Source organism: Thalassophryne amazonica, chromosome 9 (assembly GCF_902500255.1).
Source record: "Thalassophryne amazonica chromosome 9, fThaAma1.1, whole genome shotgun sequence".
NCBI classification, from domain to species: domain Eukaryota; kingdom Metazoa; phylum Chordata; class Actinopteri; order Batrachoidiformes; family Batrachoididae; genus Thalassophryne; species Thalassophryne amazonica.
This window is the reverse complement of record NC_047111.1, coordinates 12325082-12351708: the sequence shown is the minus strand read 5'-3', so window position 1 is coordinate 12351708 and position 26627 is coordinate 12325082. Positions and strand designations below refer to the sequence as shown.

General features: G+C 42.0%; 1 protein-coding gene across 1 annotated transcript in view; it reads left to right on the top strand.

Annotated features, from left to right (window-relative positions):
• The window catches only part of ncbp3 (nuclear cap binding subunit 3), a 53296-nt gene that overhangs the window by 20567 nt on the left and 6102 nt on the right, over positions 1-26627 (top strand). Inside the window, exons 4-9 of the mRNA XM_034177593.1 lie at positions 2213-2338; positions 2404-2529; positions 2611-2726; positions 12967-13075; positions 20478-20577; positions 22743-22852. Coding sequence (XP_034033484.1) covers positions 2213-2338; positions 2404-2529; positions 2611-2726; positions 12967-13075; positions 20478-20577; positions 22743-22852 — 687 coding nt within the window. The remainder of the gene's footprint in view (positions 1-2212; positions 2339-2403; positions 2530-2610; positions 2727-12966; positions 13076-20477; positions 20578-22742; positions 22853-26627) is intronic.

Sequence of the window (26627 nt, the reverse complement as noted above, 5' to 3'; positions counted from 1 at the left end):
GATAATGTGATAATTGATTATATGAAACTTCCACTTGGTAAACGAAAAGCCTCACAATTTTATAAAAGTGCTAATTCTTCCCTCAGTGCCGAACTCTGATCAGTTAAAGATGATTTGGCAAAGGGACCTTGGTGGAGAGATTAACGGTGATAGTTGGGCAGTAATTGTGTCTAATTGTGGTAAATATGTGAGAGAGGCGAGGGGTAAACTCACACAATATAATGTATTACATAGATACTATTACACACCATCCAGACTGTATAGGATGAAACTTTTGGGTGATGATTTGTGTTGAAAATGCAATGGGGAAACTGGTGCCTTCCTCCACTGTATGTGGGAATGTGTCTTGATTAGACCCTTCTGGACTCAGGTTCTAAATATTTTAAGTGACTGGCTTGGAGCAGAGATTCCCTCAAGTCCAGAGCTCTGTTTGCTGGGGGATAGGTCCCAGTTACCCAATATAACCAAAGGTAACTTTTCTGTAATTTCAGTGGGTACAACAACAGCTTGTCGCGTCATCTTAAGACATTGGAAGGCATCAGAAACTCCACAAGTGGAAGAATGGGTGTGTGCAATGACTGCAACTGCATCCTATGAATGTATGCTTAGTAGATTGAGTGATGACAGGGAGGAGGGGGTGACCCTTTGGCACAGGTTTTGGAATTACATAAAGGTAAATAATGACCCCCACTATGATTTTGGTTCTGGTGTGTTTCCCCCAAGTGGGATTCTGTAATAATACGGTACACCTCAGCAACATGTCTAGATGATGTACATGAAGGTATTTTAGGTATGGGGGGTTGTGCAGGTATGTATATGTGACGGTATCAGTGGATATGATCATGCACTCACTGATTTGTACTTTTTGTACTTATTGCCTATTTTTGGGTCAAATGTGTGGAGTCTGTTACTGGAGCCAGTTTTTTAAGCATATACTACTCGTTCCTGTATGGCGAAACTTGTTTAATTTGCCATGTACCAAGCCTAAGAAAAGTTCAATAAAAACTTGAATTATTAAAAAAAAAAAAGAATCTAGCTGGTGCTCAGAGATAACAGCGCTGACCACTTACCATGACGAAAACACGTTTGTTTTTGTCTTCCGAACACTCCGCTGAGGAAATGAGATTATTCCGACTATTTACCCAGACTGACAACAAATATGACAAAAGTAAGTACTTTTCTGCACTTTTTTGAGGCATTTTGTGAATGCAGAAATGCACGGTCCCGTGTTATTAAACAAGTACTTTTATGCACTTTTTTTGAGGCATTTTGTGAATGCAGAAATGCACGGTCCCGTGTTATTAAACAAACGCACCCTCACGCACGCTCCACTGTGGAAACTGAGATTAGCTGCCTAATCAGTGGGTCAGAGTCTGACAAATTTATTTATTTTTTATTTATTTATTTATTTTTTATTTTTGTGGTTTCTTGAGGCATTTTGTGAAGGCAGAAATGCGCTCCAACCTCAAAACGCACTTTTGGGATATAAACCTAATGCACCTTCTCTTCTTCTGTGGCATTTAATGGCAGCCGGCATCCTTATTGTTACATTGTACTATTTGCAACATTTGCAGACATCAACTGACCAGAATCAAACAAATTCAAGCCCTTTTTAACCCGTTGTGGTGTGCAAGAAAAGACGTTAAGTGACCGGCTCAGCCATCACTGTAGAGTTTGTTTGGGTCTGGAAAGAGATTCATCACGTGACACGTTACGTCATGGCTTTGCAACCGAATGGGACTAACCTGGTCAAATAAAGGTTAAATTAAACAGTCCAAGAACAGGGGGATGTGCCTCTGTGTTTGTCTGCGACTTTATTTTTTGTTTGTTGGACTAAATTAAAAAGTGTTTTCAGGCTGGCAGGACCATACTTTTAGCATTCATGAGCATTTAGTGGCATGTTTGAGTGTGAATCCTCCAGACACAGACCCATGCGACCTTTTCTAATCTCTAGGACTGGCTGTGACTAGGATGACACTGTGCAGTTTCAGCAAGTGGTTAAATGACATCTCTGAGACATTCTGTTGAAATTTGATGAAAAACAGAGTTGGACATGCTGGTGTGTCCTTGGACCCCATATCAATAACAGTAATGGGTTTTTGATCCTGAACTTATGGATCAGTTCTGGATATCCTGATCTGTCTGTGTTGAACTCAGACTTTGGTTGGTTGAGTTTTTGTCTGAACGTAGTCTTCTGTCTTTGTGTGTCCAGCTATCCCCACACTGCGCCTGGAGGCCGTCCATGTGACGGGGGTGGATGACATGAGCACTCAGGATGTGTTCGGGTACTTTAAAGAGTACCCTCCGGCACACATCGAGTGGATCGACGACACGTCATGTGAGTATCGTGCACACACTCGCTTCTCCTCATGGAGTGGAAGATGTCACTGTGTCCTCTCGCAGGTAACGTGGTTTGGTTGGATGATGATACATCCATCCGAGCGCTCATCAACACCAGCCGAATGCCTGACCCGGAGGCTGTTGTCACGGAGATGGGCAGCGCCATCCAGTCCACTGAGCAAAGCAAAGGTGGGGCTGAGTGAACGTGACAGAAATGTGACTTTGAAGAACGTTGGGTGCACGTGTTGACGGTCAGTTTACGTGCCGCAGGTCGACGGGATCAAAGTTCAGATGATCACGAGGAAGAGGAGGAAGGTGAGGTGGACGAGGATGAGGAGGAGCTGACTAAGAAGAGCAGTGAGGAGATCGAGGGCAAAGAGAGTCAGGTAACGCTGAACGAGAACACAATAAAAGTGTGATCAGTCCTGACTGCCGGACATACACAACATTTTCTGCCATTTTTTAAATTTATTTATTTATTTTTACTAGTTTGGAAGGTCCAGCGACTTATATACTGGAAAAAAAAAAAATCACACATTTGTTATTAATAATACGAGCGAAGTGACGTGCAGCAGAGCGAAGCTCGCTCTATGGTATAGGGAGTCCCAAACAGGAAGTGCAAAATTTTGAGTCCACAGTGAAACAGGAAATGTCAAATGTGGCATGGGTGGAGCTAGAGCGGAGGCCGGGGTTACACTGGACTCCCCTGAAATCTGATTGGACACAGTTGATTGACATGTCACAGCACCACACGTCTGGTTGAAAAGAGCTGCATTTTGAAATCAGTGAATCACATTGACTGCTCAGAGGATCTTCTCTGATCGGGCCCACCCTCTCCATGGTGAATTTTGTTATTTGCCATCTGGGGCGAGGCTTAGGTTTCCTACAGTGAGGACCAACAGATACAAGCACTCCTTTGTACCTGTGGCTATCTCTGTTCTGAAGGCTGACCAGAGGAGAGAAGCAGGTACTTAGGGTTGATGGTAAATCGCGTTAGGTAACTCGGTTCCATTTCTATTGATTCAGGTCTGTACTGTGTCCCCCTTGTGTACCGAATGTCTGGTGTGTTTTTCTTTTTTTTTATTATTATTATTTTGTACTTTTCTGTATACCCATTGCTGTACAGCTCGCTGCTCCTTTGGAGACATTGAATAAAGAAAGTGAAAGTGCTAGGTTCCTCCTGTCCAGTAGTTGGTGCTGTGGACCACAAAAAGTAAATTCCTAATCAGAGAGCTGATAATACAGAAAAAAGGAGCCACTTACAGATTAGGGTTTTTTTTTTTCCAAGACATTTTTAACAGGTGCAACTTAAACTCCAGAAAATACACTAATCATCAACTATTTTTATTTTACAAGAATGTAAGTTGTCACTTTTTGACGTGTTTGTGTCACAACAGATGACGCTGATGCTCAATGTCGCAGCTTTGCCGTTCAGGCCCCGGCTGCAGGCTTTGCCGTTCAGGCCCCGGCTGCAGGCTTTAAGGCCTGGTCACAAGGCACTTAATGAAGCCTAAACGAAACAAATCTGAACTTTCGTTGGCTTTTGTTGGCATCGTTTAACTTTCATGCAGCTTCGTTCCTGCAGCTGGCGCTTCGTCAGGATTTTTAAACTGTTGAAAAATTTGAATGAATACCACCGAAAACCTCAATTTGTCCATATTTCGTTTTGCTGTAGTTCTTGATGGTTTATCATTTGCTTAGTTTTTGTAATGTTAGCATTTAGGTTGACTTCGTTGAACCAGCTGAATGTTTTTATACAGTACAAAAGCAGTGGAACTGGTGTGTGGTGTGTGGGCTTCTGCTGCTGCATGTGATGTGGTGAGTGCTGCTGTGGTGCTGGCTGGCCAGGAAGAATTTCTCGGCCTCCTCCGCCAGCGCACAGCAGTCTTTCATCATGGTGTTGTTCCAGCGCTGCGCACACTAGAGGAGATAGTTGCTGCACAAAAAGTCTGGCTGCAGCTGCAGCATTCTGTCCATAAACTCTGAAGGGCTTGCTGTCCTCCAGCCTGTGCAGAGCCAAGAGCCTACTGGCCCTCACTTCAGATGTTTTGAGGAGGTGATCCTTGATCGGTGTGCATTTGTTTGCAGCGGGGGGGCTTTGCAGGAGCGCAATCAGCCTCCTGCAAAGCCCCCAGGCAGCAGTTTACAGAAGCAAGACTTTGAGCAGAGGTGTGGGAAAACGTTCCAGCAGCAGTGAACATTCATATGTGAACAGCTTTGATCCAGAGGTGTGACATATGAAAACAGAAAACCCAGTGTGACTACAAATGGCTTCGAGTTGCTAAATCATGTACGAGGCAGTCTTTTCAATCAATCAGTCAAACTTTATTTCAAACACTATTGTTCCATTTAAAGAAAACACACACAACTGACAATATATAAATAGAGAGTACATATTCTTTGAACACTATAGTCCATACAGACACATTCTCTAGTGTCTCCAATAACAGGAGGTGTATCTGATGCTGCTCTTTTGTGGCATTATGAAAACATTATTTCATTTTTGGAGTCCTCCAGTCGCAATAAATACTTGTACACAAGATTTCTGATCACAGCATTTAGAGTAGGAGCATTATTTTGCACCAACAACTGGCTGGCACTCGTCCAATGAGGGACCTTCACCAGGATCCGTAGTGCATCATCATATGGCACTTGTAACTTCTGCATCTTGGCCTGACTATAATTGCAACTCAAGTGGGCAGTATACAGTGATGTACAGTAGGCTTTAAACAAAGCAACTTTAACAAAATCAGAACACATGTGGAATTTACGTGCCACCATGTTAGCTTGTGCATATACACTTTACAATACTGTCTCTGTATATCATCATCATCACATAGGTCATTTTTAATAATATAACCAAGATATTTGACCTTGTCCACAACAGTTAATACATAGTCTGACAGTGTGAAGAGGAAATGTCTTTGTTCTGTCCTCCTTTGTCCTAACGACCATTACCTCAGTCTGTTTTGGGTTAAAGTTAATGTCATATTGTTGACCATATTCTGAGCAAACTCTGAGCAGTTGCTGCTGTCCAGCAGAGAAGGGAGACATGATTACAACACATCTAAACACTGAATGCATTCATCCACAGTGAATCAGCTGGAGAGAAGGTGAAGCGTGTGTGTGTGTGTGTGTGTGTGTGTGTGTCTGTGATCAGAACTGGTAATCGAACCCATGCCCATGTGTGACTGACTGCATGATCACACAGTGCCAGTGATCAGAAACATCAGGGTTTTGGGGGAAAAAAAGGCAGAGAGACAGACAGCGCTATCCCCCCCCCCCCCCTTCTCTCTCTCTCTCTCTCTCTCTCTCTCTCTCTCTGTCTCGTACATTCGGGTGTACAGACAGCGATTAGAGTTTTGGTATTTGAGAAATGTTTGTGGTGTATATTATTTTTGTGGCGTATTTATTGTGTGTGTGTGTGTGTGTGTGTGTGTGTGTGTGTGTGTGTGTGTGTGTGTGTGTGTGTGTGTGTCTGTGTGTGTAAAAATGAGGCATCTTATGAATGTTGAACAAGTGCTTCAGGTTTTTTGTTTTTTAAATTGGAGCAAGCAGCATCATCAGAGTCTGAACCAGACAGTGAAGGTTCTGATGATGGAGATGATCCCTTTTTTGTTCGGGATGAGGAACCAGAGCAGATGGATCCACAGACGTGCGCACAGATCTCCACAGTGGGTCGGATCACGCGCTTCTGTTTGAAGCTTCTCCAAGACTCAGGCGCTATGAGCTCTGTCCCAGAACCAAATCTTGGAACGCACAGATGCAGACACACACTGCTCCAGCAGTGGCTCCAGGCGTGTTTCGTTTAAAGTGTGGAGACCAGCGTTAGCGTTGGTTTCGTTTTGTTCCGTTTCACTCTGTCTGCCGGCCATCGGGATGTTTTTGCGTGTGATAAAATGTACGTCACACACCAAGAAATGGCGAGAAATGCAGAGTAAGATGTTTCCAGAATTGCACCTGCTGACTTGCTAAGGGAGAGGGATAATTAGCAATAAAATACATCAGCGCTCACTAGGGATGGGCTGTATGACTTAAAATTCATGTCACGGTATATACAGTAGTGTTCAGAATAATAGTAGTGCTATGTGACTAAAAAGATTAATCCAGGTTTTGAGTATATTTCTTATTGTTACATGGGAAACAAGGTACCAGTAGATTCAGTAGATTCTCACAAATCCAACAAGACCAAGCATTCATGATATGCACACTCTTAAGGCTATGAAATTGGGCTATTAGTAAAAAAAAAAAAAAAAAGTAGAAAGGGGGGTGTTCACAATAATAGTAGTGTGGCACTCAGTCAGTGAGTTCGTCAATTTTGTGGAGCAAACAGGTGTGAATCAGGTGTCCCCTATGTAAGGATGAAGACAGCACCTGTTGAACATGCTTTTCTCTTTGAAAGCCTGAGGAAAATGGGATGTTCAAGACATTGTTCCGAAGTACAGCGTAGTTTGAATAAAAAGTTGATTGGAGAGGGGAAAACTTATACGCAGGTGCAAAAAATTATAGGCTGTTCATCTACAATGATCTCCAATGCTTTAAAATGGACAAAAAAAACAAGGGACATGTGAAAGAAAACGGAAAATAACCATAAAAATGGACAGAAGAATAACCAGAATGGCAAAGGCTCACCCATTGATCAGCTCCAGGATGATCAAAGACACTCTGGAGTTACCTGTAAGTGCTGTGACAGTTAGAAGTCGCCTGTGTGAAGCTAATTTATTTGCAAGAATCCCCTGCAAAGTCCCTCTGTTAAATAAAAGACGTGCAGAAGAGGTTACAATTTGCCAAAGAACACATCAACTGGCCTAAAGAGAAATGGAGGAATATTTTGTGGACTGATGAGAGTAAAATTGTTCTTTTTGGGTCCAAGGGCCGCAGACAGTTTGTGAGACGACCCCCAAACTCTGAATTCAAGCCACAGTTCACAGTGAAGACAGTGAAGCATGGTGGTGCAAGCATCATGTTATGGGCATGTTTCTCCTACTATGGTGTTGGGCCTATATATCGCATACCAGGTATCATGGATCAGTTTGGATATGTCAGAATACTTGAAGAGGTCATGTTGCCTTATGCTGAAGAGGACATGCCCTTGAAATGGGTGTTTCAACAAGACAATGACCCCAAGCACACTAGTAAACGAGCAAAATCTTGGTTCCAAACCAACAAAATTAATGCCTCACAGATGTAAAGAAATCATGAAAAACTGTGGTTATACAACTAAATACTAGTTTAGTGATTCACAGTATTGCTAAAAAAGCAGTTTGAACATAATAGTTTTGAGTTTGTAGCGTCAACAGCAGATGCTACTATTATTGTGAACACCCCTTTTCTACTTTTTTTTTTACTAATAGCCCAATTTCATAGCCTTAAGAGTGTGCATATCATGAATGCTTGGTCTTGTTGGATTTGTGAGAATCTACTGGTACCTTGTTTCCCATGTAACAATAAGAAATATACTCAAACCTGGATTAATCTTTTTAGTCACATAGCACTACTATTATTCTGAACACTATTGTATTGAGTCTGTTCACAGTAACAGTATATACAGTGGGGCAAAAAAGTATTTAGTCCGTCCCTGATTGTGCAAGTTCTCCTACTTCGAAAGATGAAAGAGGTCTGTAATTTTCATCATAGGTACACTTCAACTGTGAGAGACAAAATGAGGAAAAAAAAAAAAATTCCAGAAAATCACATTGTAGGATTTTTAAAGAATTTATTTGTAAATTATGGTGGAAAAGTATTTGGTCATTAACAAGCAAGATTTCTGGCTCTCACCTGTAACTTTTTAAGAAGCTCTTCTGTCTTTCACCTATTACCTGTATTAATGGCACCTGTTGGAACTCGTTATCTGTATAAAAGACACCTGTCCACAACCTCAGTCAGACTCCAAACTCAACCATGGGCAAGACCAAAGAGCTGTCAAAGGACACCAGGAAGAAAATTGTAGATGTGCACCAGGCTGGGAAGAGTGAATCTACAATAGTCAAGCAGGTTGGTGTGAATAAATCAACTGTGGGAGCAATTGTAAGAAAATGGAAGACATACAAGACTATTGATAATCTCCCTCGATCTGGGGCTCCACGCAAGATGTCGTCCCATGGGGTCAAAATGTTCATGAGAACAGTGAACAAAAATCCCAGAACTACACGGAGGGACCTGATGAATGACCAGCAGAGAGCTGGGACTAAAGTAACAAAGGCTACACACTACGCAGAGAGGGACTCAAATCCTGCAGTGCCAGGCGTGTCCCCGTGCTTAAGCCAGTACATGTCCAGTTTGCCAGAGAGTATATGGATGATCCAGAAGAGGATTGGGAGAATATCATGTGGTCAGATGAAACCAAAATAGAACATTTTAGTAAAACATCAACTCGCCGTGTTTGGAGGAAGAAGAATGCTGATTTGCATTCCAAGAACGCCATATCTACTGTGAAGCATGGGTGTGGAAACATCATGCTTTGGGGCTGTTTTCTGCAAAGGCGACAGGATGACTGATCTGTGTTAAGGGAAGAATGAACGGGGCCATGTATCATGAGATTTTAAACCAAAACCTCCTTCCATCAGTGAGAGCATTGAAGATGCAACGTGGCTGGGTCTTCCAGCATGACAATGATCCCAAACACACCGTTCGGAAGTTGAAAGTCCGTGTTGTCCAGCGACAACCCCAAAACATCACTGCTCTAGAGGAGATCTGCATGGAGGAATGGCCCAAAATACCAGCTACAGTGTGTGCAAACCTGTTGAAGACTTACAGGAAATGTTTGACCGCTGTCATTATCAACAAAGAATATGTTACAAAGCATTGAGTTGAACTTTTGTTATTGACCAGATACTTATTTTCCACCATAACTTGCAAATAAATTCTTAAAAAATCCTACAATGTGATTTCCTGGATTTTTTTTTTCTCATTTTGTCTCTCATAGATGAAGTGTACCTATGATGAATATTACAGACCTCTCTCATCTTTCTAAATAGGAGAACATGCACAATCAGGGACTGACTAAATACTTTTTTACCCCACTGTAGCGCGATGTAAAAATTTTAATGCTACTGTTTCTGAATGGGTTATATAGTCCCTTAGCAAAGCTAAATTGATAAAAATAATAATAATAAACCTCAAAAAAAAAAAAAAAAAACTAAACGGCAATAATGTGATTTTGAGAACATTTATTGCACAGATCTCAAAATTAAAACTCAGCACTCTGTTGCAAAATAGTGCAAACAAACAAATAACATTGCCATTGTTTAACATAGAAACAGTACAACAGGCTGTTTTCTATAATGCAAAATAGTTCAGATGTTGTCAGTGTCAACATTTGCTCACTTCTTCAAGAACACAAAAATAAAAAGACTATTATAAACAGTACTTCAAGTAAGAGGTTTTCTATCAGGCAAATGGCAAAAACTGAAAAAGTTGCCAACAATAATGTATCATTTCAAGAACACAATAATAAACTAGATATTGTACTAGTTCAAGTACAACAGGTTGTTTTCTGTAATGCAAAATAGTGCAAAAGTTACCAAACACTAATTTTTCTACTTCTTAAAGAACACAAAAATGAAAGTCTAAACAACACTACTTCAAGTCAAGTACAACAGGCTTTTGTTCTATAGTGCAAAAGTATTATTCAACACCAAATTTCTCAAGTTTCAGATATTTTTAAAGAAACAAATACTTAAAGTAGCATCTTTTCACTTAAGAAAAAAATCTGCATATTTCAAATTAAAATCAAGCTTCAAACACAAAACCTAAACTTTAGTGTTTACTCCAGTTGCGTCCCATCCTTTTATAGATTGTTAGCCAAGAACACAAGCTTGTCCACAGTCTCTGACTTTAACGCAGACTGGTGGCATGTGATGATGTTGCCACTAGTGCTAAATGCCCTCTCGGATGGGGCACTGGTGGCAAGGACGCAAAGATATTTCTTTGCCAGGGTTGTCATCCTTGGGAAATTAGCCTGGTGCAGCCTCCACCACTCTAGTGGGTGAGCTTCTCCATCAACCCCCAGCAACTGCAGGGAACTTCTTATCTCCACTTCAGTGGCCAGGCTGAGATGATGCTTTTTTTAAAATAACTGCCCAGACTCTGTTTCACCTTCTTAGGTTCTCTCTCCTCAACTCCACCAGCAGCTGCCGTGCTTGCTTGTGGGGGTGACTCTGTGGCAGATAAAACTTGCATCTCAAGCAGTGCCTGACTTTCCGCTGCTGCTCTGGTCTTGATGTAGGGGTGCCCAAGGCTCATTAAAAGCCTGCTAATGAGCCTTTCATTGGATTCAGGTGTGTTGGAACAGGGAGACAATTAAGAGTGTCAGGAAGGTAGATCTCGAGGACCAAACTTGGGCACCCGTGATGTACTCCCTTCTGTCATCGGCTATATATGTGCCTTTGAACCGTGGCCATATCCATCAGGTCACTGGTAGCAGGATCAGAGTACTTCTCATTAAGATACTGGAGGATGGCCGTCTTCATGTGTTTTGTCATGTATGTGTCATCTTGAGAATGAGGAGGAACTGTATTGTTTAGCAGATGAAGCACAGGTTTGAGGTATGACACACTGACATATTGTTCCCCAGTCAGTGCATCTGTGAACTCCATTAGGGGGCTTAGGGTCTTCCTTACAGATTCCCAAACATCAATGTCCTGCCAAGTACAGTGGCTTGCAAAAACATTCAGTCCCTTGGTATTTCATGCATTTTCATTTGTTTTTTCATGATATTTCAAATACAAAAATTAAACCAGGCTTCTCAATATAAAATTTTCTAAAATGATCTTCCTTAGACTCAAACTGAAAGTAAATCTTGACAACTTGATATAAATGAATTAATATAAAAGCCAAGATGATGATAATCAGTCCCTTTGGTATAATACCTGTAAATAATCAAGTTTGTCAGTTTTCTTCAGACAAGTCAGGGGATGGATACATGAACATTTCCAAGTCACTGAATATGTCTCGGACTTTATTTACATCAGTTATGAAGAAATACAAACAGTATGACACTCTATGGTAAATCTGTGTGGAGTGGACAGTTCTCAAAAACTGAGTGACTGTGCAAGAAGAAGAGTGAGGAAAGCCACCAAGACACCCAGACAACCCAGAAGAAGTTACAGGCTTCTGTGGCTGTGATTGGAGAAACTGTGCACAGTGCATGTTTTACATTTTGTATCCCCAGTTATACAGCTTCATGATGAAGAGTTTCACCAAAATAGGTGGCACCTCTAGGCTGGCATCTCAGATGTACCTTCTGGCAAATTGTAGCTGAACTTTAATGTCTTCTTTTTAATAAAGTCCTCCTCCCCGTAGCGCTAATTATCGCTGCATGTGCGTGGATAGACTGTCATGAATACTTTGATGTTGTGTTGCTAACTGTGATGTTAAATAATGTCCGACCTGTCCTTTAAACACTGTCAGTGATAATCGTTAATGAAGTGCATGATGACGTCATATTATTTGCCCATACTGAGTCTCTTAAATCAAGACTTCAGACACATCTGTTCTTCTTATGACTGCTGTGATCCTGTGTGAGGTTTCCCTGCAGGTGACCACCTGACCTACTGATTAGCATGAGTACCGTATTTTCCAGACTATAAGTCGCACCGGAGTATAAGTCGCACCAGGCACTTTATCCATTATAAAGAAAAATAAACCATAAATAAGTCGCACTGGACTATAAGTCGCATGGACATACAGGTATGTTAACATGAAAAGTTCAGATAATATTGTGACGGCTACCGTTTTTGGATGCATATTTCACCAGTCGCAACTTGCAATCTGTAGAGTATGATTTTCTTTTTGGTGGCATGTTTTCGGGCCTTCTCCATTGTCTTATCATCACTAATGTTGAAATTTTTATTTTTCTATGGTAGTCAGAAGTCGCAGGAACAGTCACACAAGCCTTGAGTGCCCTCTCGTGAGCTGCATTTTACCTACTTACCTACGGATATGTTTGTATTTTGCGAGCCGAACCATAACCCGCACCATCGCTGAACGGTTCTTTTCTAACATATTACCCGCTGTGGACCATAGTACACACCAGGTGTCAGCTGCCGATGTTCGTGCTGCACCTACCTGCGCAGCTCATGACCTCCCCGTGGTGTCGACGCCAGCTCCTTCCAAGTGCAGACGCTAATCCTCTGCCGTCGCTCACCCAGTGCTCCCACGCAGCTCTCAGCGTCAACTTAAACACTCTGCTCACCCTGATATCCAAGGGTTGAAGCTGTTTTGTTAGTCCTCCTGGAATAACAGCAAGCACCGTGTTCGTCTGCTTCACACGCTGTTTCACAATCATTGTCTGGGTGAGGTGAGGAATGCGCGTCCAGTGTTCTGTTCTCTGATTGGTTATCGCGACCAGCATGACTTATAGGGTGGCCGCCATACTACGGTGCCCATGATGCATTGCATTTCCGTTTCCGGTGGCCATTTTAAAACATAGAGCGACTCTGTCACGTAAAATTGTTTTATTACGGTAAATTAATTGAGAATCTACCAGTATTTTTCATTTATAAGTCGCTCTGGAGTATAGGTCGCACCCCTGGCCAAAACGTAAAAACGTGTGACTTATAGTCCGAAAAATACAGTAATTTATCGAGCCATGATATTTTATTCATTTAAATGTCGTTTTGGCAGGTGGATGATCTGTCGAAGGCTGAGAGAGAGTCTCTGCTGAGGAATGACCTTCGACCTGCCATCAAACCTTTTAAAGGAAACAGACTCTTCCTTCGTTTTGCCACTCAAGGTGAGAGACACACACACACGAATATACATATACTTTTGGGGACATCGTTTTGTTTTTTAGGAGACTTCCTCAAACATGACCCAAACAACGTATCAAACCCTTGGATGTGGAAGCGTTGTGTAGTGGTGTCCAAAGTATTCCAGAAAGGGCCAAGAGGGGGCAGGTTCAGGATTTCTTTGCAGCCACAGACTCCAGCAGGTGATTTATTTCACTGATTACAGCCTCAGGCCCACCGAATAATAAGCCATGAATAATGAGCCACATATGCGTGTGTCAGCAATTATTTGAAAATCCACATTTTAATCTGTCACGTATCCACTGTGAAGAAGCCTCTCTGTTCCTCACATGTGCCTCTAGTGAGCCACGACCGACCTGTCATTTGAGCCCCGTCCAGCCTCGAGTGCCTCGTGTCGCTGCTTATGATCCACGTCAAACTGCATATGATCCATGTAGCGCCATGATAAGGCAACGTTGGTGCACATTTAGGCGTGAGTTTGGTCCAAACCTCCAGCCCTCCCACACACTTGGTCCCTTTTAAAGTGTGGGTTTTCAATTCACAGCATCCATTCAAGAAGTCATTTTTTTAAACGCAGTCCAAAAAAAAAAAGACACTGCACTGAGTGAGTGCACACTGCCGCATCTGTGGATCACTTCCACAAAACAACAAAAAATAATTTCTTTATTTCTTCCACGGCTTATAGTCACTGTGATCCAACTTTTAACTTTGTGTTATGTCTGCAAAATTGCTTTTTTGTGCACTCTCGTTCTGTGTTCCTTATGGTGTCAGATCAGTGACAAAACCCCACTCCTGTAAAAAATACGTTCACGCATAGATATTAACTGCGCGTGCGCAAATAATCACTCCACACGTGCAAATTATCTCTGCGCACGAGGACCAGCACTCCCCTCGCCCACTCGAACTTGATTTGTGCTCGTGCGCTGAGAATTCCTGCTCACTCGCTTGAAACTTATGGCACTATCAGGGTGGGAACCAGAACACTGGCTCTGCTGTGATTGGTCGTCTCTGGAGAGCGAGATTTGATTGACAGTCGTCCTCTCTGACTCGGAAGTCAGTCGGAGACAACAGCGTTAAGCGATTATCACCTCGTTTCTGCTTAAAACTTCACTCCAGTCATCATCAGTCTCAGCGACAGCTCTCTGAAGCTTCTGGGAATAATGTGGATTTTTAACCATCAGATAACAAATTGACAAATTCTTTTCTTTTATTCTTTGTAAATTATATTCAGTAAGCCCCCTATGTTCTTGTATTTGTATTTTCACGTATGCAGCTATTTCAGGATTTTGTACAGGACCCGTTTGGATTTGATTCATAAACTATTTATTTATTTTAAAGGAGACGCTGTTGTCTCCTTCAGGGAGGTGGTGGCGTCGTCATGGTTTGCACGTGATCTTAGAGGTTTTAATTTGTCATCTTATGGTTAATAATCACATTATTCCCTTTGATCAGTTTGGGTGGACAGAGTCAGTCTGCAGACGAGTATGAGGAGGTGAGTTTCAGGACTTTCTGTAATTTGTTATGAAATAATGCTGAATTTATGTGGAAATGATTGTTGTACCGAAGCTTCAGAGAGCTGTCGCTGAGATAGATGATTACTGGAGTGAAGTTTTAAGCAGAAACAATGTGATAATCGTTTAACACCGTTGTCTCTGACTGACTTCCCTAACCCTAACTTCTGTGTCAGAGGAGGGCTGTCAATCAAACCTCTGTCTCCAGAGACGGCCAATCACAGCAGAGCCAATGCCCACCTGGTTCCCTCCCCCATAGTGCCATAATCCTGCCCCCATAGAGCCATAAGTTTCAAGCGAGTGACCAGGAATTCTCTGCGCGCGCGCAGAAATCAAGTTTGAGCAGGCGGGGGAGCGCTGGTCCTCGCATGCAGCACCTTTGCACGCATGTGCAGAGATAATTTGCGCGTGCCCAGTTAATATCTATGCATGAACGCATTTTTTACGCAAGTAGGGTTTTGTCACTGATCTGACACCATAGTTCCCGGACAGCTCTGTGCTCCTTGCAGCTTCACTGGTGTTATTTCTTCCATGGCTTTAAACACACAGCTACTTTGACACTGTGATCCGACTTTTAACTCTGTGTTCGTCCATTATTGTCTGCAGAATCACTCTTTTGCAAGCTGGCGTTCTGCCTAAATGCTCATTTTGAGCGCGAGTCATGTCAGTGTGCACACACAGCGGAGCTCATCTGATCCATTAACAAGATGTTAAATCTGTCAGAAACATACTTTTACAGCAGCTTATAAAGAAGGAATGAACATGCAACTGTTTTACCAAGCTATTAAAATAAAAAAAATAGTTACCTTTTAAGCTGTTCCAAAATACGTTCCTCATGGAGCAGGAGAGAGAGGGACAAAAAGCATCCAGATGAAACAGTCCTCTGTGATTCCAGAAGTGATTAGAGGTGTTTTCAACATCCAAGCTCTGGCAGAAAATGATTAATCCACTACAAAATGATTATCTTATATACAGCATTCGGCGCACAGAGCAGGTGGAATTGTGCACAAGAGGGCAGCCTCTCCCAAAACAGCCTCGCAGGTCCCGCGTTTGTGGACTTGGAGCAGGCTTGGACAAGGCGATTGGGTACCCTGGGAGATACTGTGGGAGGTGCTACGGGAGTATGGAGCAGGGCTGTGAAAACTCCGCGGATCCGAGGAATTCCAGGGATTTCATCATGGGGAGAGGTTATTAGTGTTCTACTCTGTAATCATCACTGAGTTTTTAAAATGCCTATCGCAAAGTGTTTCCTTTTTTACAACATCGTTAGGGCTGTCACGATTAGGAATTTCTGGAGACGATTAATTGTCAGGCAAATAATTGCGATTGACGATTATATTGTCTGTCTTTTCCATTTTTTTTCTCTCTTCTTTATATTCTATCATAGTATGATTACACAACTCTGGAAGAACGTTTGGCTTTTGTGAGTGGAGAAACTGGGAATAGTGCAACATTTTTATTTTATCTTAATTTTACATATAGTCGCAACTTTTTATGATTTGTGGTTGTTTCTGTTGAATTTCTGAAATTACAGAACTGCTATAAAGAACAGTGTGAACATTTTACAGTGTTTTAAAACTTTGTGGAGCAAACACCAAACTCTTATAAAGAAGGAAAAACACCTGGACATGTTCAGGAAAACTGATATAAACTTAACAGAACAATGCAGGCTGATTACACTCCCCATGTTTTTTTTGTGTGTGTATAAATAAATAAGAATACAATAAGAGGCAACTCACTTTGAAATAATTAAAACATATAGCTACAGCTTAATGTTGTTGTTGTTGTTCATTCGGCTGCTCCCGGTTTTGTTTGGGGTTGCCACAGCGGATACAGCCAGATCCGCATAGCTACAGCTTAATAACTTTGAAAAATAACATTAATCAGCAGCTTGTATTTTTATTCTGACTCCAGTTCATTTTAGTGTGATGAAGTCATCCTTTTTTTCTCATCAGTCACATTTTGTGCTTGAACACTACATTAAGCATTGAACAAATACATACCTTTGGAAAATAAACAGCTGTTAAAGTTCAGCTTTTTGTGATCTGTGTCTCTGCACAGCTTCTCTACAGCAGGGGTTTTTTAAACCCGTGTGTGTGTGTGTGTAATTTTTGCTGAGTTCATTTATATATTCTCATTTTTAAGGATGTTTTAATGATATTTGACTATTTATTTCATCTCATGATCTCGTAAATTCAGTATACAACGCGCACATGGTGTGAACTGGTCGGTGCCATCAGAACCACACGTGGAGAGTAAAGGCAGCCCCAATGGTTTTTGTTTTGTTTTGTTTTTTTAACATGTTCACTTGGGTTAAAATCCTCTCGCTGTCTTAAGTGCACTGATGGTTCACAGCAGAACGTAATGTCTCGTGCCTCCGTTCAGGAATCTCACTCCCTCCCTTGCAGTCTGTAGCGAGTTGACTCTGCGCGCACGCGCGCGCGCACACACACACACACACACACACACACACACAGCTCCTTTGGTAAACTACCCATTTTAAACGGCTTTGAATAAGATGGCCACTGTTTTAATCGGCCATCTCATTCAAAATTTGAACATCCAAATGACAGCAGGACGGCTGCCTAAAAATATGAATTGAGAGGAAAAACAAAGACTTAAATGACTCGTCAACTACTAAATTAGTTGTTAATGATTTCAATTGTCAATGTAGTCGTGACTAGTCGACTAGTCATGGCAGCCCTACTTAAAACCGAAATGCATCCACAGCGGTGCCGTGGTATGTGGCTTTGGAACCAGAACCTCCTCATGCTCCGTGTTATTATCCGAGCCTTGCTAACCATCCGACCAAGACGAGAAGGAAACAGAGTGAGTGAGGCAGCGTGCGGCTGCTGCAGCACGATGACGTCAGATTCTGAGTCGTTTTATGCAACTTTGTTGATTAAAATAAGTAATTCACAGTAATCGCGATTATGAAAAATATTCACAAATATGAAAAATAATCGCGATTGGCAAATATTGTAATAATTGTGACTGCCCTAGACATCGTGCAAGTTTTATAAATCCACGGACACTGATCTGTGTGTTACAGATACAAATCTGTCCTCGGATTCATGGAACTTTGCGAAGGAAAAATGCCACTCAAATTGTGGCTGTTGCGACAGTTGTCGTAAAGCGGGACTGGTTGGTTGCTGCGGTGACGCTGTGTGGCTCCTGCAAGACGCTTAAACTAAACGTAGCATATGGACACCAGACATTTATTCCGCGTTCACACCGCACGACACGCAATGCCACAAATTTGCGTCTGTTGCCTGGCGATGGACGCGCCACCATCGCCTGATGTGTCGCGCTGCTTTCGCTGCAAAAATTCGCCCTAATGCGTCATCACATAGGAGAAGCTTCCATTCCACTCACCATCAAGTCAACATTGTATTGTGGACCTTGATCACACGGAGCGAGTTGCTGTGCTCTGTTTGTTGTGGAAAGCTGACATACGTCGCCAGCGGTGCCATCCCTGGGTTCACAACATCCTCATGAGATGTTCCCAATTCGGGGAGTTTCATTATTTACTGCAGGAGCTGCGTCTGGATGATAGCCGCTTTCAGCGGTACTTCCGCCTGTCCACTTCCCAGTTTGAGGACCTCCTGTCCCATTCCACACGCACATGTGAACAATTAAAAAAAAAAAACTGGCTGCTGCTGCTCGCTCTCCCCTCAAACTCTGTCATAATTGTGAAATAAAGGACAGAAGGGACATAAGTCCTGCTCACAGGCTGGCTGCCAGAGACAGGACATGTCCACACCAAGTATAAACTGTAGACATCTCCACATCACTACATATCCAGTCCCTGATTGGTCATCGCAAAAAAAGTCATCGAAAAAGTTCAGATTTTTCAACTTGAGGAGGAGGGCGACACAACGCGATATTGCTCCACAAACGCGCCATTCGCTCAAAATCGCTTAATTCGCGTCACTTCATTCACGTCGCATTGCGTGGCTTGAACTTTTGTGGCCCCACAACGCGTCCTTCCATAGGGATTACATCACAACCTGTCGCCGCTGCCGCTCGCGTGTCGTCCGGTGTGAACGCGCCATTAGAGCTCAAGTTTTTAAAAGAAGACTTGTGTAGCATGTCTGTGTCACAGAGTGACATCAGACAGAGAGAAGATTGCGAGAAAGACTCTTTGGAAAAAGTCTGATAAGGACAAGAATCCATGGAATTGTCACTGATTTCATGAACACACCTGAAAGAAAAACGGGAAGGTGAACTGTGCCATCAGGAAACACGGTAAGAATTTTTCTCTCCCTGGAAAATAAACATTGTGCTGTTCAAACAGGATTTTAGACATGATTATGTGAGTCTTTTTTTATTATTAATCTAGACTTTCTTTCACTGGAAAAAAAGACAATGTGGCTTTGAATGGATTTACAGGAATTTACACAAGAATATGTGGCTTTTCTTACTATATGTTATTGATATTTTACCCTGATTTTCAAAATATTCTACAAGCTTTAGCTGTGATTTTTGAAATGCTTTAACTGTCTTCTCAGTCTTCATGAATTTCATGTAGTTTAATTGTTCTGAGTTAATGTATAATTTGGTTTACAATTAAAAGGAAAATCATTGCAGGTCCTACTTCCACGTCATATTCTGTTATTTCAACATCATCATTGACAGTTTAAATGAAAGGTTGAATCTAGCATCATTTAAATATGCACTTCTTTTGAGATTTTTTTTTCTTCCAGGAGATGCTGAAAATGTGTCATTAGATACAAAATTAATTGGGCTTCTGGGGCCCCACAGGACCTAGACCCGGCTTGACCCCCTGTGAATTTTCACAGCCCTGGTATGAAGTGAGGGGGTCCCTTCTCAGGACCATCCAGTCTCTGTACTCACAAAATGAGAGCTGTGTTTGGGTCCTCGGCAGTAAGTCGGACTTATTTCCGGTGGGGGTTGGCCTCCACCAGGGCTGCACCTTGTCAATCCTGTTTGTGATATTCATGGACAGGATATTGAGGCATAGTTGGGGTGAGGAGGGTTTCCAGTTTGGTGGGCTCAGGGTCTCATCACTGCTTTTTGCAGATGATGTGGTCCTGTTGGCTTCATCGGCCTGTGACCTCCAACACTCACTGGATCGGTTCACAGCCGAGTGTGATGAGGATCAGCACCTCTAAATCTGAAGCCATGTGTCTCAGTAGGAAACCGATGGATTGCCTACTCCAGGTAGGGAATGAGGTCTTGCCCCAAGTGAAGGGGTTCAAGTACCTCTGGGTCTTGTTCACAAGTGAGGGGACAATGGAGCGCGAGATTGGCCTGAAAATGGGCGCAGCAGGGGCGGTGTTGCATTCGCTCTACCGTACTGTTGTGACAAAAAGGGAGATGACCCAAAAGGCGAAGCTCTTGATCTACTGGTCAATCTTCGTTCCTAAACCCATGGTCATGAGAGTTGGGTCATGACCGAAAGAACTAGATTGCGGGTACAAGTGGTTGAAATGGGCTTCCTTAAGAGGGTGGCTGGTGACTCCCTCAGAGACAGGGTCAGAAGTTCAGTCATCTGTGGGGAGCTTGGAGTAGAGCCGCTGCTCCTTCATGTTGAAAGGAGCCAGTTGAGGTGGTTCGGGCATCTGGTAAGGATACCTCCTGGGCACCTCCCTAGGGAGGTGTTCCAGGCACGTCCATCTGGGTGGATGGATGTGCCAAGATGGATCTGCATGTTGATTTGGCACAAGTTTTACGCTGGATGCCCTTCCTGATGCAACTCTACATTACATGGAGAAGTGTGGCAGGGGTGGGGTTTGAACTGGGAGCCTTCTGCATTGAAAGCTTAGCCACCATCCCTGAAATGTGTAGTTTTTTCATTATTTTTGATAAATAATTTTTGAATGTAGTGTCTATTTGTTGTTTTTGTCTTCAGAAGATAAGAAAGAACCAGGGGCCGCCAGGCGTAGCAGATACTACATGAAGTATGGAAACCCAAACTATGGTGGCATGAAGGGGATCCTCAGCAACTCTTGGTGGGTCATGAGCGCTCACTTTTTATTTTATTTATTTACATGTGTTGTTTTATGGACAGTGTACCCGGGCCCCAACTCAAACATTTATGATATGCTGATATGGTGCAATGGCACACCAACTTTAGTGTAGATAGGATCAAAACTACATTTTCATCCACAACACACACCTTTATATTTCCATTGATGAAAGTTTTCTGGAAATTACCGTAAATCAGGGTTCTTACTCACATGGTGAACGTTTCTGGGTTATTTATGACAACATACATCAAAGTCCATTAATTCAGTTCATGTCAGTTCCACGGCCAAACAGCAGGTGGTGGTAATGCACTGTTAGTTTGCAAACCGCCAATAATTTCCAAAGGAGAAGATGGGTTCATTTGTTTTGGACTTAAAAATTTATAAAGTCATATTTTTGTGGACTGTGCTGTTGTTTTCCTAACAGTTTACTTTGTTGTGGACATTAAAAGTCATGAGCTATGTTTTTCCTCCAGTAATCATACATTAATGGCCCAGTCACATGGCACTTAATGAAGGGCAACGAAGCCCTGACGAAACAAGAAATCTGGACTTTTGTTGACTTTCATTGCCATCGTTTAACATTCACGCAGCTTCGTTCCTGCAGCTGGCACTTCATCAGGATTTTAAACTGTTGAAAAATTTGAACGAAGGGCAACGAGAACCTCAATTTGTCCATGTTTCGTTTTGCTGTCGTTCTTGACATTTTTTGTTTTAGTTTTTGTGACGTTATTGTTTAGTTTGATTTCGTTCAACCGGCTGAATGTTTTCACACAGTGCAGAAACCGGTTTGTGAGCTCTGAGGCTGCTGCTGTGTTCATGTACCGTCTGAAATTACAGGGCAGACTCAACCTGTTTGCTTGGATTTTTTATCTGGATGGAGAGTCAGGTTGCGCTCAGGCACCTTATATAGGCCAGAATTAATCTTTTGTGTGGATACAATTACTTATTTTGCCACAAGCAACTGCTGAATTTGAAACAACAAAAAAGTTGTGTATTTTCCGATGGTACTTGAATGCAGCATTAGCAGCAGCAGGAGCTGCTGTGTGCGCTTATTATTTTTTATTAAATATAACAATATGAGTGTAGGAATGACAATCCAGGTCTTCTGTACATGTGGCAACAGGTAGATAATTCAGATGATGATATAAAGAGCTGTTCTGGAAGGCAGAATTCACGGTGTGGATTAGCTGCAGCTGGTGTAAATAACCCCACGTGAGTCAATGCGCGTTTACACGCACTGATCAATTTACTGCTCTGATATATTCAATCATCTTTACACTTATATTCATTCCCTGTTTTGACTGTTTTCTGTTATAAATCAATATATATGGCTTAGAACATAATACAGTAATACAGCAGTGACCACAGCATGCCAGAGGGTTTTTTTTTTAAATTGGAGCAAGACGGAGCACACAGCGTGTTTACAGACAGTGTGGATTCTGATGATGGAGATGATCCCTCTTTTGTTCTGGATGAGGAACCAGAACAGATGGTCCACCGACGTGCACACAGATCTCACCAGCTTCTGTTTGCAGTTTCTCCAGGACTCAGGCGCTGTGAGCTCTGTCCCAGCGTAGACACACACTGCTCCAGCTGTGGCTCCAGGTACGTTTCGTTTAAAGTGTCGAGATCATTACCTTCGGTTTGGTTAAGTTCCTCTTTTGTCCCTTTTGCGCTCTTGCTTCGCAGGCTGTTCGGTGATAAAGCTCTTTCGTCCACCTTTTCTCAGCGAATTGTTTTACTTCTTCCCTTTGTTCAGGAATCGTCGTGTGCCATGTGACTGGGCCATAAGTGGCACCAACGGGTGAAGCCTTCAGCTGCTAAAAATGCTGACATCGTTAGCATTCAGATGAGAGTTTGAAACCACAAGATGAATGAGTTTGAGCAACGGACAAAAATTCTTTGAATTGTCATTTCTTTTACGGTGTAGTTTTTTTTTTTTTGAACCACAATGAATGTTTTTTGGATTAAAGGCTGGTACCACAATACAAGTTGTGTGAAAGATGGGGTGGAAAAATTTTCAGTTGTTTTTTTTTTTTTGTTTGTTTGTTTGTTTTCCCCCCATGGCCCACTTTCATCACTGTATTTCAGTCTTTTCAAGTTGAGAATTTTGTGTTCAAAAGAAGGTATGTCTATCATCCCTTCAGGAAGAGGAGGTACCACAACCGGCGTATACAGCGTGATGTCATAAAGAGCAAGAAGCCGCTGATTGGAGACAGCATGGGGCATACACCGCCATACACCCATCGGCACTCTGGTACGAAACACAACACACACATCAGCCAAAATACAGAAAGCCATATGAAAGAACAATCCTAGACCATCATCATGCTTCTGGAAAGGGCCGAGCTGGTGTTCATGGCACCCACAGGGCCCACTAGGCGGGTTCACTGATTAATACTACTTTTAAGTAAGTGGGAGGATTTCATCAGTGAAACCACCTGCTGGTGTGATTGGTACAAATGAAAACCTGCTTCTTTTTGACTATCACTTTCTGGAACCAGTTGGAGACCAGTTTTGGAGCATCTGCTGCTTAGAAGCTTTGACGGTCTCTTTGTGTGACGTTTATACTCGAGCAGCACCAGCATAAACTTGCAGACCTGACCTGTACCTGTAAGAACCGGTTGAGTACTTTCTGGACTGCAAGTTGTTTTTTAGTAGTTTGGCAGATCCTCCAACTTGTACAGATGATGATGTGGCCTTTGTGGAATCAGGGGATGCCCCTGTTGTACTGTTCACAGGACCTGAGTGTCCTGGAACAAGACTAAGATCCAGGACCCTCACTGCTGTCGTATAAACAAAATTTAGTGCGGGTGTGTAAGTACAAAAAAAATGATGTCTCAAACAGGTGCACGCTGGTTGTACCCACATCAGTCAGTATCAGCTGTTGATAAATCTCACATGTTCTAAAGCACGTGCTAGTTAAGGTTAGCGGTCATTTGCATTCATAAATGCCCTCAACTGACCATACACAGGGATGATAATTTTCCGCAGATCTGTTGCTTTCTGACATTTTTTGGATTTCTGGGGCATTTCTGAGATTGGTGTAAATCTGTTGACAAAAATTGGGGGGGTGCTGCAGGGCCAGCCTTGCAAGTTACACCTTTCCTCATATGGCATGGGAACCAGAGTAGCATTGCTGACACTGCAAGCTAAAATGAGTATACAGTACGGATAAAGCATTTTTGACGAGCACGAGCATGATCCGAATGAAACTCATCAATATCTGTGCTCGTGCTCATTAGCCAATTCAGTTAGCCAATTTTCATTAGCTGACTGTCTTCACGCTCTTTGATTGGCCAGTCACACACAGCGCCCGCCCCTTCCTACACAGACACGTCTGTCTGCAGCTTCTCACACACACAGACAGACAGTATCTCTCTCTGTGCTTGGCTGGATTCTGTCTCATGTTGCTCTGTCAGTACTCTTGCCCTCCTTAAGTTTTCTTCAGCTCGTCTCTTTTTCGGTTTGTCTGATATTTAAAGTTACTTGGTGAACTTGTTTCGTATCTTACGCGGTGCTTTTGACAAGACAGAGCTGAAAATGGCTCCTGTTGCGTAGGTCACTGCCTCCACTCCGGTCGGGTTTTTTATTTATTTATTTAACCGTTTGCTTGCTCTTCGTTCTGTTGGTGATATAAAGTCATTTGGAAAACTTTGCTCCTACTGAACGCAGTGCTTTTGAGAAGAATACTGTGAACAAGGCTGACAAATTATTTCCCTGTTTGCCATCATTGGATGTTTGCATGAACATCTCCACGTTCACACAGATCATTAAAAAATAAACAGTCTTTCAGACCACTTACACACATACAGCTGAACACACAAAGTAGCCTATATTATATTATTTTTATTGAATATGGCTGCATGAAATATCTCACACTTTCTCACTGCAGTTCATAAAAATAAACTGGTCAGTCGAACAACCTCTCTCTCCCCCTCTCACACAGTCACAGTCTCACACACACACAAACAGACACACACCTTAATCAATATTGTTTAACTTTGTGTGGGAAAAAATGCCAAAGTTAGTAAAAATAAATAAATCATTGAAAAAAATCTGTTTGATAATAAAATAAAAAAATAAAGTTGTGTTATGACAACTCTTGTTCTTGCATACTTAGTAGTTCATAATTTCCTACAACATTGACTCTCAATTCTGAGGCTGTTCTCTAAATATTTATTCATTCACTTAAGAATATTCATGTTGTGAGTTCATAAAGTTGTTCTGTAAATAGTTTTCTCACTTTTGTGATCAAAAACATTGATTTGAATCTCAATTTTGAGGCTGTTCTGTAAATAGTTTTCAAACAAACAATAAATATAGCAACTTCTGATCAATCCATATCAATTTCAGACATAAAATAATGTACTGATTTAAGCCCCAGCCATTTTGGGTTAAATCACGCCCACTTCCGGTTCAGGCTCCACCCACTATGACTACAGATATGGATACAGATAATTTAGATGGTTGAACAGATAAAGATAGTGGTGTAATATATATATACACACACACACACACAAAAACAACTTCTTTCACATTGTTATTATGGGGTATTGTGTGTAAAATTTTGAGGGGAAAGAAAAATGATTTTCATCCATTTTGGAATAAGGCTGTAACATAAAAAAATGTGGAAAAAGTGAAGTGCCGTGAATACTTTCTGGATGAACTGTATTTGGTAACAAAACATCCATTTGTTGCTGGTGTTCCTCACCAGAATAATCAAAGAAGAAAATAAACTTTTGTGAAACAAAGATCGAGACGTTTGTGTCAGGTCACTAAATTCACTAAGTGGCAACACTAGGTGACGATGGCAAGTCCTCAAATAGTGTTGAACCCAGTCATTGGTAACTTCCCTTAACTGATGGTGTCACATGTTTCTACAGCTAAACATCACAATCACTTATGGACATAATTTTAAGAAGCTTTAACAACTTCGCCACAAGAACTACCATCAAAATTTCCAATTATCAGAATTAAAAAATATATATTTATTGTTTGCAGTTTTCTATGAATCCTTTGAGCTCCTGTCCCATCACCTTGCTGCCATCTTTATTAAAGCCCCTTTCACACTGGGCCTGCGTAGAATTGCGTTGTGCTGCGTATCTAGTACGCAGGAATGGCTGTGTAAGTTGCGTGCAGGGGGAAGCTTGGCCCGCATCTTCTTCTTTTGTGTTTTTGAAACCTCACTGCCAGCAACGTCCAGTGGGATGAATAAAATCTAGCTATTGACTGATTTAAAAAAAAAAAAAAAAAAATCTAAAAGGATTTTTCTCTGGACTGGCGTTGGGTTGCGTAGTGCATTGTTGCGTAGATTTGCATGCGGTAGCCTGGTGTTGTGTACATTTGCATGCGGTCGCCCGGGGCGTCTGCTGCTCTACGCCGAAGGTTTGTGAAAAAATTTAACATGTTTAATTGTTTGCATCCATTTCATGGACCCCTTCGCGTCCCTCAGCATATTGCCACATAGGGCTGCATAAGCATAGTCAGGATGCCACATTACACAGAACACAGCGTACTAGAGCCTGACCAATATATTGGTTGGCCAATAATATCAGCTGATATGAGCCTTCAACCAACACTAGTATTGGTGTTATTTTTGCTTATATGAAAACCTTTGTATCAAATAAACATTGCAGATACTTTGGTTCTTGGAAATGTTGTCATTACATAATTTGTCCAGCAGAGCACACAGGTGACATTGTATACAATGCTGTCAAACATGGCTGGGACCCCTTCACCCTTAAGTACAAGAGACGGCAAAGTGACCAGTTGCTACATGTGTTCAATCAGAGTGAGCTTTTTACATCAAAGAGGCAAGTGGTCATTACACTGCCAGCTAGGTGGGGCCAGAATAGATGAGACGTCTGTGTTATGCAAATTCTGTCCAGGTGAAGGCAATGAAAGTGTCAATCGTTGCCAGTACAGTAGTGTTCAGAATAATAGTAGTGCTATGTGACTAAAAAGATTAATCCAGGTTTTGAGTATATTTCTTATTGTTACATGGGAAACAAGGTACCAGTAGATTCAGT